Raw genomic sequence first — 13,494 nt, 5'->3', positions numbered from 1 at the left:
GAATCTATAGCGTACGATCTCATGTTTACGTATTCCCAATATTCGAGTGCGCGCCAAACATTTACCCCGAAAACCATGTGCAGCATAGAGTTCGTAGACTCAAAACATAAAGCTACCTCGGGTATTAGAATAGATTGTTACACCACGAGCTTCAATACGAATCACTAAGCTACTTGATGAAAATATCATTATCAATTCTCTCAGAGCGCAGCAAAACATATTGCCTCAGCAGGTCACCTCTGAGGACACCGAGTAGCTCTTCATAGAATTTTACTCCTCGTGAGCTTCCTCAAATTTTCCCCTCGAAGAGTGTTGTGTGCGTCTAGGGATGAACTTGAGGCGTATCAAGGAGATATGATTGAGGTTATCGAAGATCTTCAGTACATTTGCGAGAGCAGTTTGAGAGACGAGCGTTGCATTGTCATTAAACACAAATCTTAATATATACGTCCTTGCTTGATAAGAAACTAGACAGATTTCAAGTACCCTGCCAAAAATTCCCTGTCCCAATTACCGCAGTTGCCAACTGTTTTCTTCGGACATGTATGCATAGTACCGATGCTAAGGTTGTAGAAAGCCGATATGAATCCAACCCCAATGCTGCAGTTTCGGGTAGAAAAGGATCAAGCTCAGCAGTTTGCCGCAAAGATGTCCAGCTCCCTCCAAGACTTAGTCATGGATAAAATTTCATCTGCGAATGGCAAGATCTGAAGTTGACAAGTTGAACGACTCAAGCTACATCCCACCTACATGCGGCCTAGCTTCCTCCCTAACCGAGAACAACCGACCCCCTTTTGCTTATCTGTAACACCCAAACTCGTACCGCAGCTCAGAAAGATGAGCCTCAATCCAGATGAGTTCGTCTTTTCCCTCATTGACTCTCCTGTATAACTTCTCGCCGTCTTCGAATCGTGCCGACTGCCGACAATCTTTGCCGCCAAAGAAATACACCTTAGCACCGGCAAATATCACCAAGCGGAGCCCCGCAAAACCCCGCCTTCGGCTTCTGCGTCATGACATCGAGGTTCATTCACGTCAAAATATGCAAACAGGGCTTGAATAGACTTCCCCTAACCGTCATGAGATGAACGGCCCGCTTCTGCCCCGCAAACATTTCTCCGTTTTGTGTTCCAATTGTCCAATGGTAGCAAGCCATGAGCAAGATTCGGGCCTTTAGAGGTGGACGGAGGGGCATTTTGAGCTGCGAGATGGGGAATGATGGGGAGCAGATATGAGGAATGGGGAAGATCTGATTGCTCGAGGTGTTCTTAAAGGACGCCGTTGTCCCAATGAAGGCAGATTGCGAGGAACTCATATACTTTGCACGTCAAAATGTCTCCGATATTCTGGAACATCTTAGCTTTGAGCTCGATCGTGAGCGCTGTACCCAATGGGCACCTGGTGCCTAGATCATCGAGTTCAGCGCCTGTCGCGACTACGCTGAATGGATCATACTATGGAACTCATTCTTCGACTTACAACGAAGACTTGTTTTTGGGGATTCCGTTTGCTCAACCACCGCTTCAAAACTTGCGATTCAAGAATCCTCAGTCATTGAACTCGACGTGGAGTGGAGCTCTGCCAGCGACTAACTATGCTTATGTATAGATTTACTACTATCAGGACAGAGCAGAGAGCTAACCATCTTCACAGGAATGCATCGGTTATGGAACTGATCAGATTGGTTACCAGCAGGTGTGCTCCTGCCATATCCTTTGCTTAAATCAGTACTGATCGTCTCTCAGAGTGAAGACTGTCTGTATCTTAATGTAGTCAGACCCTCCGGCTACAAGAACACAAGTCTCCCTGTGGCAGTCTGGATCCACGGCGGCGGCTTCTCCGAGGGAGGAACTCCAGATCGTCGATACAATCTGTCATTCATCGTAGAGAACTCGGTTTCAATAGGAAAGCCCATCATCGGTGCTAGTATAGCTTACCGCCTCGGACCTATCGGTTTCTTGAACGGGGATGCTATTGCAAATGCTGGAGCTTTGAACATTGGGTTGAAAGACCAACGACTTGCTCTACAATGGATTCATGAGAATATTGCTGGATTTGGAGGTTGGTAGAGACGCCTTTTGGAAGTCACTCTCTGACATGAAACAGGTGATCCAACGAAAGTCACGATCTGGGGTGAAAGTGCAGGAGCTTCAAGCGTTGGTCTTCATCTACTCGCTTTCAACGGCCGAGACGACAAACTTTTCAGAGCTGGTATGATGGAATCCGGAAATCCCATCTTTGAAGGTCCTCTGAATGGCACCGAAACGTACCAAGCACGATACGAATCTCTTGTTGCAGCAGCTGGATGTGGAAACTGCTCAGACTCACTTCAGTGTCTCCGAGAGTTGCCGTTCTTCGTGCTCAACAACATCCTCAACACCACGGACTTCAACAGTAATTGGAATCCTGCTCTCGATGGCGATTTCATTGCACGTCTTGGAAGTGAACAGTTGGCTGATGGATCCTTCGTTCACGTGCCACTCATTTCTGGCGCTAATAGCGATGAAGGAACGGCATTCAGTCCTACAGGTGTGAATACTGTAGATGACTTCATTGCCGCTATTAACAGTAAGTTCTCTTATTCCATCTCTTGGCTCATACTTACAACCGAGCAGCAACGACAAGCGCTCAATACGGCCTCCCTGAAAATCTCGTCCAAGAACTAGTCTCGATTTACTTCGACAACACCAGCTACGTGATCCCCAGCGACGAGACACTCGGCGGCAACGTAACTCTCGGCGCCCCTTATGGAGCCGAATATCGACACAGTGCCGCCTACTGGGGCGACGAAGTATTCATCGCTGCCCGAAGATTGACATGTGAAACCTGGGCAGCAGCCAACATCTCAACATACTGCTACCAATTTAACGCCGTACCAGCCGGCATCCCATGGCCCATTGAGGTTACTCACTTCCAAGAAGTCGCTTTCGTGTTCAACAATTTGGAAGGATTGGGTTATGCTGTGAATCCGTTTGCGAATAAGAGTGAGAGCTACACCCAGTTGAGTGATCTGATGAGCAAGTCTTGGGCCAGTTTCGTTTATGATCTTGATCCGAATGGGTGGACTGGGAGAGATGCTGCTGTACCGGCTTGGCCTGCTTACAGTCTTGAGGAGCCTATGAATATTGTTTGGGATGCGAATGTTACCAGTCATACGGAGCCAGATACCTTCAGAGCGGAGGGAATCAAGCTCCTTAACGAGAACTGGGGGTTGTTCGTGCGATAGGGGCATAGAAGGCGGCACACACCATCCTAGCAGATAGCTTAATGTAATGAAGTGCTGTGTCATTAATTCTGAGATAACATGAAGTTGCCATTGCTGTGAAACGTCTCACATACCTCCTGTGCTCATAGCTGTTTGACTCCATGAGCAAATGCTCTGGACGCTGTCATAAAAGTAAATTCCATGTTCCTAGATATTTGCTCCAATCGAAGGCCACTGAGCTTTAGAGGAAGAATGGGTTTCCACATGAGCACAAGCATCGTCGAACAAATTTGGGAAGAGGGGCAATGAACGGAGTTCAAGAACATGAGAGACACAAAATGATTGAAACATTAACGAGCAGCACACTGAGCACTTGCCCATAGCAACAACACACAGCAAGCAACAGCACTTCATAATGCGTGAGAATTAATGATATTGATTCCTAATCCCAACCAAACCACCCATCCCATCCATGCCTAATAAAACACCACCCAAGACACACCCTCAGTTAGACCACTTCGGGTTAACCGTGCTCCTGCGAATCGATACGATCAGTTCAGTTTGAGTACTTGGCATTAACCTGGCTTCTAAACGCAACACGGTATTAGGTTGCTTGATGTGACACTACTCCCTTTCCTACCCAGCCAAAAGGCCGAGCGGGTAGCTGGAGCAGCAGATATGGAATAGGAAAGGAAAGGTTGTACGAACCCAGTAGCCTTCTCATACAATCCCCTCGCACCATCAGTGATCTTCTCGTTTGTGTCGCGACCCATTGTATGTCCGGTCTTCTTCTCGATGAAGTCGAGTCCTGCGTCCATCTATTAGCATCTGCCGGCAGACTAAGAAGTAAGAGGGAGGACTAACCCTTGTCACCGTAATCCTCCTGTCCAGCACCGCCTTGTTGGACGTTGCTTGTGGTTTGTTGGCCTTGCGCGGCGCCAGTGTTACCGCTTTGGCTGAGCATCTCTTTGCCTTTGTTGAGGAAATCCATTATGAAGGTTTGAAGAGTAAGTTGAATAGAAACTTGTATGTATGTGTATATTGTTGTTGCTGATGAAGGTAGAAATTGAAGCAGAAGCAGAAGAGTTCAGGGTCCAAGAGTTCTTATACCCCTCATCCTCAAATCACCCCACCAAGCTCCCGTCCCTGATTTCTTCTTGCCAAGCTGAACCAACACCCAGTTGAGCTGAATTCGTACCCCAAACGGCCTGGTCAATGCGAGACATTTGGTAGCGTCGACGTCATTGTGTCGATTGGCGAGATGTGATGTACGCCAAGAGAATAGGGATCAAGTATTTGGAGCTTATCAAGATGTCTATCGAGGGGTTATTTTTGGCATGTGAAAGGATGATTTTGCAGGAATTGTGGAATGACCTTCCAGAAAAGAACAAAGAAAAGATCATGAGGATGGAAAGTCGGAATAGTCTCAAATCAAGCTCGTCGCAGCTCAAGGTTGATGTTATTCCAAGACTGCTTCAACATACTTAGTGCTCGCCGTGCCGTGAGGCTTGGCTGGAATGGCGTCCTCGAATCTACTCTGGATGGACTTCGAACAGAAATCTAGACTAACCGGCAAACAAGCCCAGCTGAAGAGCTGCATGAGCCTCAATCACGCTGGTTAGGATCGGGCTTGGTCAGGCACTACCTGCAGCTCTTCCAGGATCACGGCAAAGTAAACAGCTGAAATAGAACGAGGCTCGTAGGCCTGAGATATATATCTTTTCTTCAGATCGATACTATCCTCGTAGCTGTCCCACGGGACCATGCATTCTCTCCCCATGCTATCCTATACAATATGCACATCCTCTCTATGCTTCGATGCAGTTGAACCATGTACCCATCCCATAACGCCAATATATGCACCCAAATTATGCCTCCATCATATCATGTTCGTCTCTCGTTCTTCATTTCCTCTTTTCTTCTCTCGATCAATTATTCTGGTAGACCTGGTACGAGAGGATCATCATCCACAATAGGAAAACAACCCCCACCAACTCGAAAGCCCACGCAGCTTCCCAACTTTGGCCTATATCATATTAGCATCCCTCTTCTCTTTTTCTGCCCGGGGAAAGACTCACAAATACTACTCTGCTCCAACCACGCCAACGTATTCACATTCGCGCCCGAACTCTTCGATCCATCGACGTATAGATTACAATTACTGCTCACCCCGTTGGGACCCCAAAGCTCGATGGAAAAGACAATGAGTCCTACTATCCAGAGCACGAATAAGATGAAGGAGCCCATTATGACGATCCCAGGTAGGAGTTGGCGTTGGGATATCAGCCAGAGCATTGCGAGGATGAAGAGGATTGCTAGGGCGGATGTTGTTATCCAGTACGGGAAGTACCTGCGATGGAGAGGGTCAGTAATCCATCTTTCTGCTACTTCTGAAGAATAGAGAGGATACATACCAAGGAATCCCAACAAGTAACTGATTCTGCACCGTCACGAACCAGGCATTTATCCCCAGTATCGTCCCGCTCCCAATCAGCATAATGAGGATCCAGAAGTTCAATTGCCATGGTGGCCAATGGTATCTTGTGCGAACTCTTTGCACGACCACTTCTGTCATTGTTGATTCTGTGGAGGCCATTGTGAGGATTCAACGCTCTGCCGGCGTAGGATCGTTCAGAGACGTCGAGTTCGAGGTCGTTGGCGCAATTCCTCTTGGAGTTTCCACCCTTCAATCCTCTGCTGCTACACCCCTCTCGATCCTCGAGTCTAAACTAGCCTAGTTTCGAGTCCTGTCTGCGATATGTTTGTATTTTGTCGTAGCACAACTGTATGTACCTTCCCACTTTCCGTCTTCAAGTCCAAGTTCTCTGTCGCAAGTATTCCAACCGTGCCAATTCTCTCTTTCCAATACTCTTTAAACCTGCAAAGATAGAACCCTTCAACTCGTACGTGCGCCACGTCCCGCTGTTGTTTCGCTGGCAGGTTGGGTATCTCTCTCTTCGTCGGGTTGAGTTACACGTGGATTCGCGATGGCGATTGGAGGTGTTTTGGTTCCTTGTTCCTGCACTGCACGCACGCTGCACCGATCGCCTCAGCTTTACTTCCGCTGTCGTTCGTTCGTCGCTGCAGCTGCGGAATGAACGAACGGTTTATTATTCCCTTCAAAGGAAATACTTGCCAGGAGAAAGCGAGAGAATGAAAGCGAGTAAACAATCTAGACTCGACAGGAACAAAGCAATTGTGCGATAAGTTTGGCGGTAGTGGGGAGATTGTGTCGTGGTGCATTGTGACGTTCGCCGGTTTCTGCAGGTGGCTGGGAAAGCTGGACTCAACAGCAGAAAAAAAGGTGGCAGGGGATGACAGCAAGATTTGGGTAGAACTTCTTCTGTATTTAATGCCCGACTGGATGATTTGTCGGAGATGAGTCCCTTTTGTGATGAGTTGGAAGCCGGATTATGGGGTGATGCTTGTTTGGGGTTCTGCTTGTGAATTATCGCACTTTGGAGAGGGAAACTGTTCCAGCGCCATCAAAATGCCCTCGCGCCAGGAGAACACAATACACAGCATCTCAATCAGAGATCAGAAATGAATAGTTATTATACTACCCTAAATCCGTCGAAGAATCAGCGCAAAATAGACGTAAAATCAGTGCAAAATCAACGCAAATCTATCCTATGTCCGTGTCCCTGGTATCATCCAAATCACAATAGAGATTCTCCCAATGCACATCTCACCAACGAACAACCAGATCGCACCGTCTGGTGAGCTCCAATATCATCAATTCCCGGCTCCAAGGTAGGATTGACCTCTACCAGATCCATTGCCACCAGACAACCAGTCTCATGTACGCATTCAGCAATGAAGTCTCCTTCTCGAAGGGTAAGACCACCTCGAACGGGAGTTCCAGTACTAGGAGCCCACATGGGATCTAATGCGTCGACATCGAAGGATAGATGGATGGGTGTGTCGTTTCCAATATGTCCAAGAGCCATCTCCATGACTCGGCCAATTCCATGTCTAAACCTGTCAGCTCGATTCTTTCAATCCCAAGGGGTATTTACCTATCAATATCATGCATACTAAATGCCTTGATACCATGCTCTCTCAGAATCAACTTCTCTCCTCTATCCACATCCCTCAAGCCAATATAGACCAACTTCTTCAGACTGATCATATTCTCCTCCTTCAACCAACCAAACACATCCTCTCTGCTCTCCTTCGCCAGACCCGTCAAGAAGGCAACTGGCATACCATGCACATTGCCGCTCTCGCTCGTCTCAGGCGTATTGATATCCGTGTGAGCATCCACCCAAATGACAGCCATCTCGCGATGCAATCTCTCTCTAATCGCCTTCGCAGTGCCCGCAATCGTGCCAATGGCAATAGAATGATCGCCACCCAGTGTCAGGACGCATCTGCCTTCCTTCGCATGGGTGTAGACTTGATCGCAGAGCTTGCGCGTAACAGCAGAGACCGCGAGAGGGTTCTTCATTCCGCGATAATCGGGGTCGGATGCAGGGAGGAGCTCTTTGTACGAGTGGACGGTATCATCGTGATAAAGTTTGTATCCTAGATCCTCTCGTAGCTGGGTGAGAAGACCGCTGGAAATCAATGCTGAGGGTGCGGCATCGACTCCTGGTTTGCACTGTGCTGGTTAGATTTGCGTCTGCTATTGAAGAATTTGCTTACTTGACCGCCAGAAAAGCCAACAGCGACGACGCCCAGCTGGTCGCCTTTCGTTAGGAATTTTGGTTGAATCATGGAAGTAGTTGTCATGTTGAAAGAGCTTGCGATCCTGTATAAATAGATGTTCGATGTGTGAAAGCGTGAATAAGAATAGATGGTGGGGTAGTTAGTGGGGTTCCACGATGACGACTCCGACTTGAAAACTATTTATTTGTGCTTCTTGAGACGAAAAGAAAAGATGATTCAAAGAGAAAAGGACAGGCTTATGTAAGGACAACAGGAATTCCGAGGTGTGGGCGTTCGGGTGGAGGATTAGGTAAAAGAGGTTTCTTCTGCCATCAGCTTGACCGTGAAGTGATAATATACGCGACCCAAAAATTTCGCGCTTTGCCTCTAAGTGCAAGTCCACGAAGTCACATCCCCTAAGTACAGGAATTGACGAGTCAAGAAGGAAAATGACTAGGGGAGAGGATAAGGACGAAACCAATCATGGAAAGATTTGTCAAACTTTTGCGATAGCAATCCGAACATTACCGACCAGGTTTGGGAAGGGTGAAGCCATCACGATGTCCTGTGATGAATATCTGCTCTCGTCATGGCTGACGCGGAAGTGTGATACAGACTGAGTTGATGGAACGAAAGGAGGAAGCCCAGAGGAGGGTGATCCCTGGCATCGGAAGATGCAGTGATGGTCTGGCATGTGTCTGGCATGTGTCTGAAGAGTTCAGAAAGGTCAGAATGTCGTTGAGAGAAGATGTACTGTAGCACTTGAAGAGAGGAGGTTGCCCTCGAGATAGCACCACTTTCGACCCCTGTCATTGCGAGCACCAGTCACGTGCAGATGTCACCTTCGAACTCGAGAAGCTCGAGATGCTTGAGATCTTTTGGTACGACCAAATTACGCTATGCTAATGCCCTCGGCGCTGTAGGCTCTTTGACGGTTACCAGAGTAAGTGCAGACAAAGCAAAGTTGGCTTGGGTCTTGCATTGCGCCTGCATTGGTGTCCTCCCATTCTCAACTGCACTACAGTAAAGAAACTAACAATAGTCCACATGCTGCTACCAATCTAGCGATGATCTGATAAAATATGTAGGGTGCCGTAGACTCGAAGTAATTAGTCCATAGTAAACGCCTCTTCCTCTTCACTTTACCTCGAACTCCTCTTAACCACGCAACTACTTCTGCAACGAACCGACTCCCGAGTCAGCAAACAAACCCAAATGCAGCATCCCATCTACACATCTAATCTCACCCAATGAAACAATCATCATATCTCGGCGATCATGCTCTCAGCCATGCAGATCTCCATCTCCTAAAACACACAAGCTTTTTCTTATTTCTGCACCAGACGAACTCACCACTCTTCGGACCGGTTTCAAACGTGCAGTGACCAAGCTTTCCCTCCTCGGAAGCTCGAGCTTTCCGACATGTCTCTGTTTGACAATGCTGTTCCAGGAGCCTCATCTTGATCCGGGGTCTGATCTGATATCCAGCATGTGGCACTCCGGCTATCTATCTGAAGTTGGGGATGAGTTGTCTCTCCCCGCCATGAACACGAATTTCGGAACCCATTTCTCTTCAGTGGAGACAGGTGGGGGATTCTCATTCTGATCTCCCTTTTTTTTGGGCGGGAGCTGCTGGTTGCCGGGTTTGATTGACATGGTGAAACGGAGAGCGGGTAGCGACTGAGATTTGGGAGAGAGAAAAAAAAGGGGGATCCCAGAGACGGGCAGTGCGAAAGGAGAGAGAAAAGTCTTGGCAGGAGAAGGAGAGGAAGAAGAGATCAGACGATGAAGATCGTATTGCTGAATAGCTACAAATAGTAAATGCGTGACCAAGCAGATTACTCATTGTCTCTCATGATATCCAGCTCGTCTCTTTGGTCAAAAGACTCCGTATATGCATGGTGCCACAGCTCGTGGAAAAGAAGCTTAATCAGGATGAAAATGAATTGGAGATTTTGTCCCTGTTTGCTTGTTGTCAAAGAGAAGCACAGCCACGGACGGGTGATGTGATGGGTGAGGCGTAAGAGATAGCCGGTCCTCGCCCAATGAATGCATCGTGGGTTGGGTGAAATTGCAAGGTCAGGGGCTGAAATTATTTCAATGCTGCGTCTGCGTCTGCACGAGATGGATTGGATGAGGATAAGGAACCACCAAACGGGGAATTCATCTGGAGACGAGAGCAAGAGGAGACTAAGGAAGAGCGGCCGAAGACGAAAAAGCGCTGACTGTCACTTCATCATTACGATTATTACGAGACGATCGCTCCTTTGGTCTAAGCTGAATGTCGCTGGGTGTCCATTGAAATTTCCACCATCTGCACGACTCCATCTTTCATCCCACCTCCATCCCATCCCATCCCATCCCATCCACATCACAAACCTCGTGTCGTACTGTACATACCCCGTCTGTTTGCCTCTTCACCTCTCCTCCCCCTCCTTTCTTCTTCTTTCCTTCTCCTATGTTTCAATCGACATCAATCTTACGACATTCACGAATCCCATAAGGAAATCTGGTGCGCTGTCCAAGTAATGGTTGTGTTCCCGGTCCGCGCTTGTTCGTGACGACTTCTCTTCGACGGCTCCTTTCCAATAATCTCGGCCTTTGATTAGATTTGGGGACTATTCTCTTTTCACGACTGGCACTTGCACTTCAGCCCGCACTACGACTATTCTTTCGAAGCGTATACGACTACTGAGTATCCGCTACCCATCACACTCGTTGTTGGTGGCCGTCTGGTGCCGCCGCTATTTGGTGCTAAAGAAACTAGAGGCCGGAGGGACATTCACAATTCACCCACCCTCTCTCTCCCACGAACCTCCTCTCCCTCTCGATCTTCCACCGATCTCCAAAACCTCCATTCATGAAGATATCCTCACCCATCACCATGGCCTATCCAGGTCCGCCACGCAGAGCCGGTGGTCTGGTACGATACGCCGCACTCGCCGTTGGACTGATAGGCTTATTATGGTATCTGAGATACTCGGCGCCCTCGTTCACCTCTGTACACCAACCTGTCGAGGTGACGCCCTCACATCTGCCCACGATTCCTTCGCAGCAGAACCCTACAGGACCAGACATCAAGCCGACAGAAGCACCGTCGCCCGAAGTACAGACCGAGCACCCTATCACCACACCCAAGACGAGCGCGCATCCGATCGATGAACTAATCGAAGCTGCAGAGAAGACATATGAGGATCTGCTGAGCAAGGAGAGTCATGATTTGAAGTCTGCGGCCGCAGAATACCGGAATCGGAGAGGGAGACATCCTCCGCCAGGATTCGATGTCTGGTTCAAGTTCGCACAAGACAATGGAGCGGTTATGGTGGAAGACTTCTTCGATCAGATCTACCATGATCTAGGACCATTCTGGGGACTTCCACCATCAACGATGCGCAAGGAAGCTTGGGCGTACGAGATGAATATCAATGTCCGAAATCACAACGCGAGTACAGGAAGCGGTTGGTTCTGGACACAGATATGGTTGAATTTGACACAGACGATTGAACATCTTCTGCCAGACATGGACATTGCGCTGAACGCCATGGACGAACCGCGAGTGGTATTGCCATGGGAGCAAATCAATAAATACATGGAGATTGAACGCGCTACGCGAAACATGCCACCACCGAGCGAGGTTGTCTCGGAATTCTCGTCCCTGTCAAACAAACCCGATCCCGACGTCAAAGTTCATCCCAAGGAATGGACTGAATATAGTAAGTTACAATTTTGCTTGTCTTGCGTACATTGACTGATCCTTGTAGGACCTTACTGGAAGATCGCGACCCGAGGATGCCATCCCAACAGTCTGGCACGAAAGGCTGATATCCTGACCGACTTCTCGCATACTCCCGATATCTCTCTCGCGCACACACTTCCACATACCTACAAAGGTTATGTCTCGAATTTTACCCTTTCCTCAGATCTCTGCCACCAACCAGATCTCCAATCCCTACATGGCATGATGATCGATCCTCTTTCCGTGTCTGCAACCAAGACTCTATTCCCAATGTTTGGTGGATCCAAACTTCCAACCAACAATGAAATCCTCCTTCCGGCCCCCATGTACTGGAATAATGAGGAGAGATTCAGCGGAGGAGATGACCACGGCGAAGACTGGGTCAACAAACAAAACAAAGTCATTTGGCGGGGTGTAGCAACTGGAGGAAGAAACAAAGCTTCAAACTGGCGGGGCTTCCAACGTCACCGTTTCGTCGCAATGACAAACAGCACCCAAGTTTCAGCAGCAGAAGACTGGAGCCAGATCCCCCAAAACTGGGCTATGCCTACCTCGCAATTCAACTTGGCTGCTCAGCAAGAAAATCGATTGGGAGAATGGACTGGAGAGTGGGCGGATACAGGATTCGTGGATCTGATGTGTTCGCCGATAGAGGCTAATGGAACATGCAACTACACGTCTCCTTACTACAAAATCACACCTGGGATGAAGATGGCAGATCAATTCGACCGAAAATACCTCCCGGACATCGACGGCAACTCCTTCTCCGGCCGATACCGCGGATTTCTGATGTCCACTTCTCTCCCCATCAAGGCTACCATCTTCCGAGAATGGCACGACTCGAGATTGGTTCCCTGGAAGCATTTCGTCCCTATGGATAACCGCTTCATGGATTTTTGGGGCATCATGGAATACTTCCTCGGGTACGAAGGGGAGAACGTTAAGATCGAAGGACACGATAAACAAGCGGAGAAGATAGCAATGAGCGGCCAAGAATGGGCAAACAAGGTGCTACGGAAGGAAGATATGCAGATATACGTCCTGCGACTCCTATTAGAATACGCGCGAATCAGCGACGATCGAAGGGATAAGATGGGGTGGGTTGGGGATTTGTTGTAATTGATTGATTGATTGATTGATTGCGAGTACAGTCGACACGATACCATCTGTATATAGGTCATGCATGGCTGGCCGGCGTTCTGGGAGCATAAATCTTGCAAGCTTGTACATATTTAGCGGCAAGAGCTAGGCGTTTGGGAAAATGAGGTGTTGGGTTGCATGGCTAGGCGGTTGGCTGTGCTGTATATTTTGAGTGCTGGGTGATAGAAGGACGGGAAAAAGATACATAATGGATTAATACCTCCAAACTCCAACACTGTCCTGCTGAATGTCCGTTTCTCGTGAAGGAATCCACTGTGAAAGTTGGCGGGAGAGACTCGAGGAAGGTGGTGAGCTTCGGGATTATGGATCGGAGGATGCTGATCGTGGCTACAGTAGTGCTGCATATTAAGATGTCTGCTGCTCAATCAGACGTTGAGCTCGAATGTCCATCGCCTCAACCAGACAAATTAGAGGCTGTGGATGATGACAGACATTGAGCAAAGGAGAAATGGACAACATGCTCCTCGATTGTTCCTCTTAAGACCCAGACATTCGTTTCCGAATAAATCCCTTCCATGGCTTAAATGGCCCTCACAAAGCTAGAAGAGTGCATGACGATGTTGGTAGCAGACGTTACCACGTTGCACCACCAAGATTCAACTTGGCGGCAAAGGCCTCGACTTCACCGAGTCTCAATCTTCGTTGCTAGAATCCCTTGGTACTGTACCACCTCAGCAGAGTCCGCGGCATGATAGCAAAATAGAGAGTGATTGTGAGAAGCTAGAAGAGTCTCTCTTGGGTT

At 48.3% G+C, this 13,494-nt stretch overlaps 5 protein-coding genes across 5 annotated transcripts; 2 read left to right on the top strand and 3 right to left on the bottom strand.

Annotated features, from left to right (window-relative positions):
* Positions 1–1,332: 1,332 nt before the first annotated feature.
* LY89DRAFT_665922 (alpha/beta-hydrolase) lies at positions 1,333–3,226 on the top strand (the record flags this gene model as incomplete). The annotated part of the gene is made up of 5 exons (XM_018212879.1): positions 1,333–1,602; positions 1,654–1,695; positions 1,746–2,061; positions 2,107–2,568; positions 2,616–3,226. 5 exons carry the CDS (start codon positions 1,333–1,335, stop codon positions 3,224–3,226), a joined length of 1,701 nt encoding a protein of 566 aa, XP_018075850.1.
* A 427-nt stretch (positions 3,227–3,653) lies between these two features.
* Positions 3,654–4,248, bottom strand: LY89DRAFT_681985 (uncharacterized protein; the record flags this gene model as incomplete). Its single annotated transcript, XM_018214412.1, has 3 exons — positions 4,070–4,248; positions 3,913–4,013; positions 3,654–3,756 (listed from the first exon to the last, which is right to left on the bottom strand). Coding segments are annotated over exons 1-2 (228 nt in total), but the record flags the coding sequence as incomplete, so codon positions are not given.
* An 885-nt stretch (positions 4,249–5,133) lies between these two features.
* LY89DRAFT_578215 (uncharacterized protein) lies at positions 5,134–5,780 on the bottom strand (the record flags this gene model as incomplete). Its single annotated transcript, XM_018208933.1, has 3 exons — positions 5,134–5,231; positions 5,284–5,555; positions 5,620–5,780. 3 exons carry the CDS (start codon positions 5,778–5,780, stop codon positions 5,134–5,136), a joined length of 531 nt encoding a protein of 176 aa, XP_018075848.1.
* An 858-nt stretch (positions 5,781–6,638) lies between these two features.
* LY89DRAFT_436269 (arginase) lies at positions 6,639–8,174 on the bottom strand. The gene is made up of 3 exons (XM_018207511.1): positions 7,853–8,174; positions 7,225–7,808; positions 6,639–7,180 (listed from the first exon to the last, which is right to left on the bottom strand). The coding sequence occupies exons 1-3, from the start codon at positions 7,937–7,939 to the stop codon at positions 6,865–6,867; spliced, it is 987 nt and encodes a 328-aa protein (XP_018075847.1). The 5' UTR covers positions 7,940–8,174; the 3' UTR covers positions 6,639–6,864.
* A 2,541-nt stretch (positions 8,175–10,715) lies between these two features.
* Positions 10,716–12,710, top strand: LY89DRAFT_577399 (glycosyltransferase family 90 protein; the record flags this gene model as incomplete). Its single annotated transcript, XM_018208888.1, has 2 exons — positions 10,716–11,568; positions 11,617–12,710. The coding sequence occupies 2 exons, from the start codon at positions 10,716–10,718 to the stop codon at positions 12,708–12,710; spliced, it is 1,947 nt and encodes a 648-aa protein (XP_018075846.1).
* Positions 12,711–13,494: the final 784 nt, after the last annotated feature.

The sequence above is a fragment of the Mollisia scopiformis genome (assembly GCF_001500285.1).
Source record: "Mollisia scopiformis unplaced genomic scaffold LY89scaffold_5, whole genome shotgun sequence".
Classification (NCBI taxonomy): Eukaryota; Fungi; Ascomycota; class Leotiomycetes; order Helotiales; family Mollisiaceae; genus Mollisia; species Mollisia scopiformis.
This window is presented reverse-complemented; position numbering and strand designations above follow the sequence as displayed.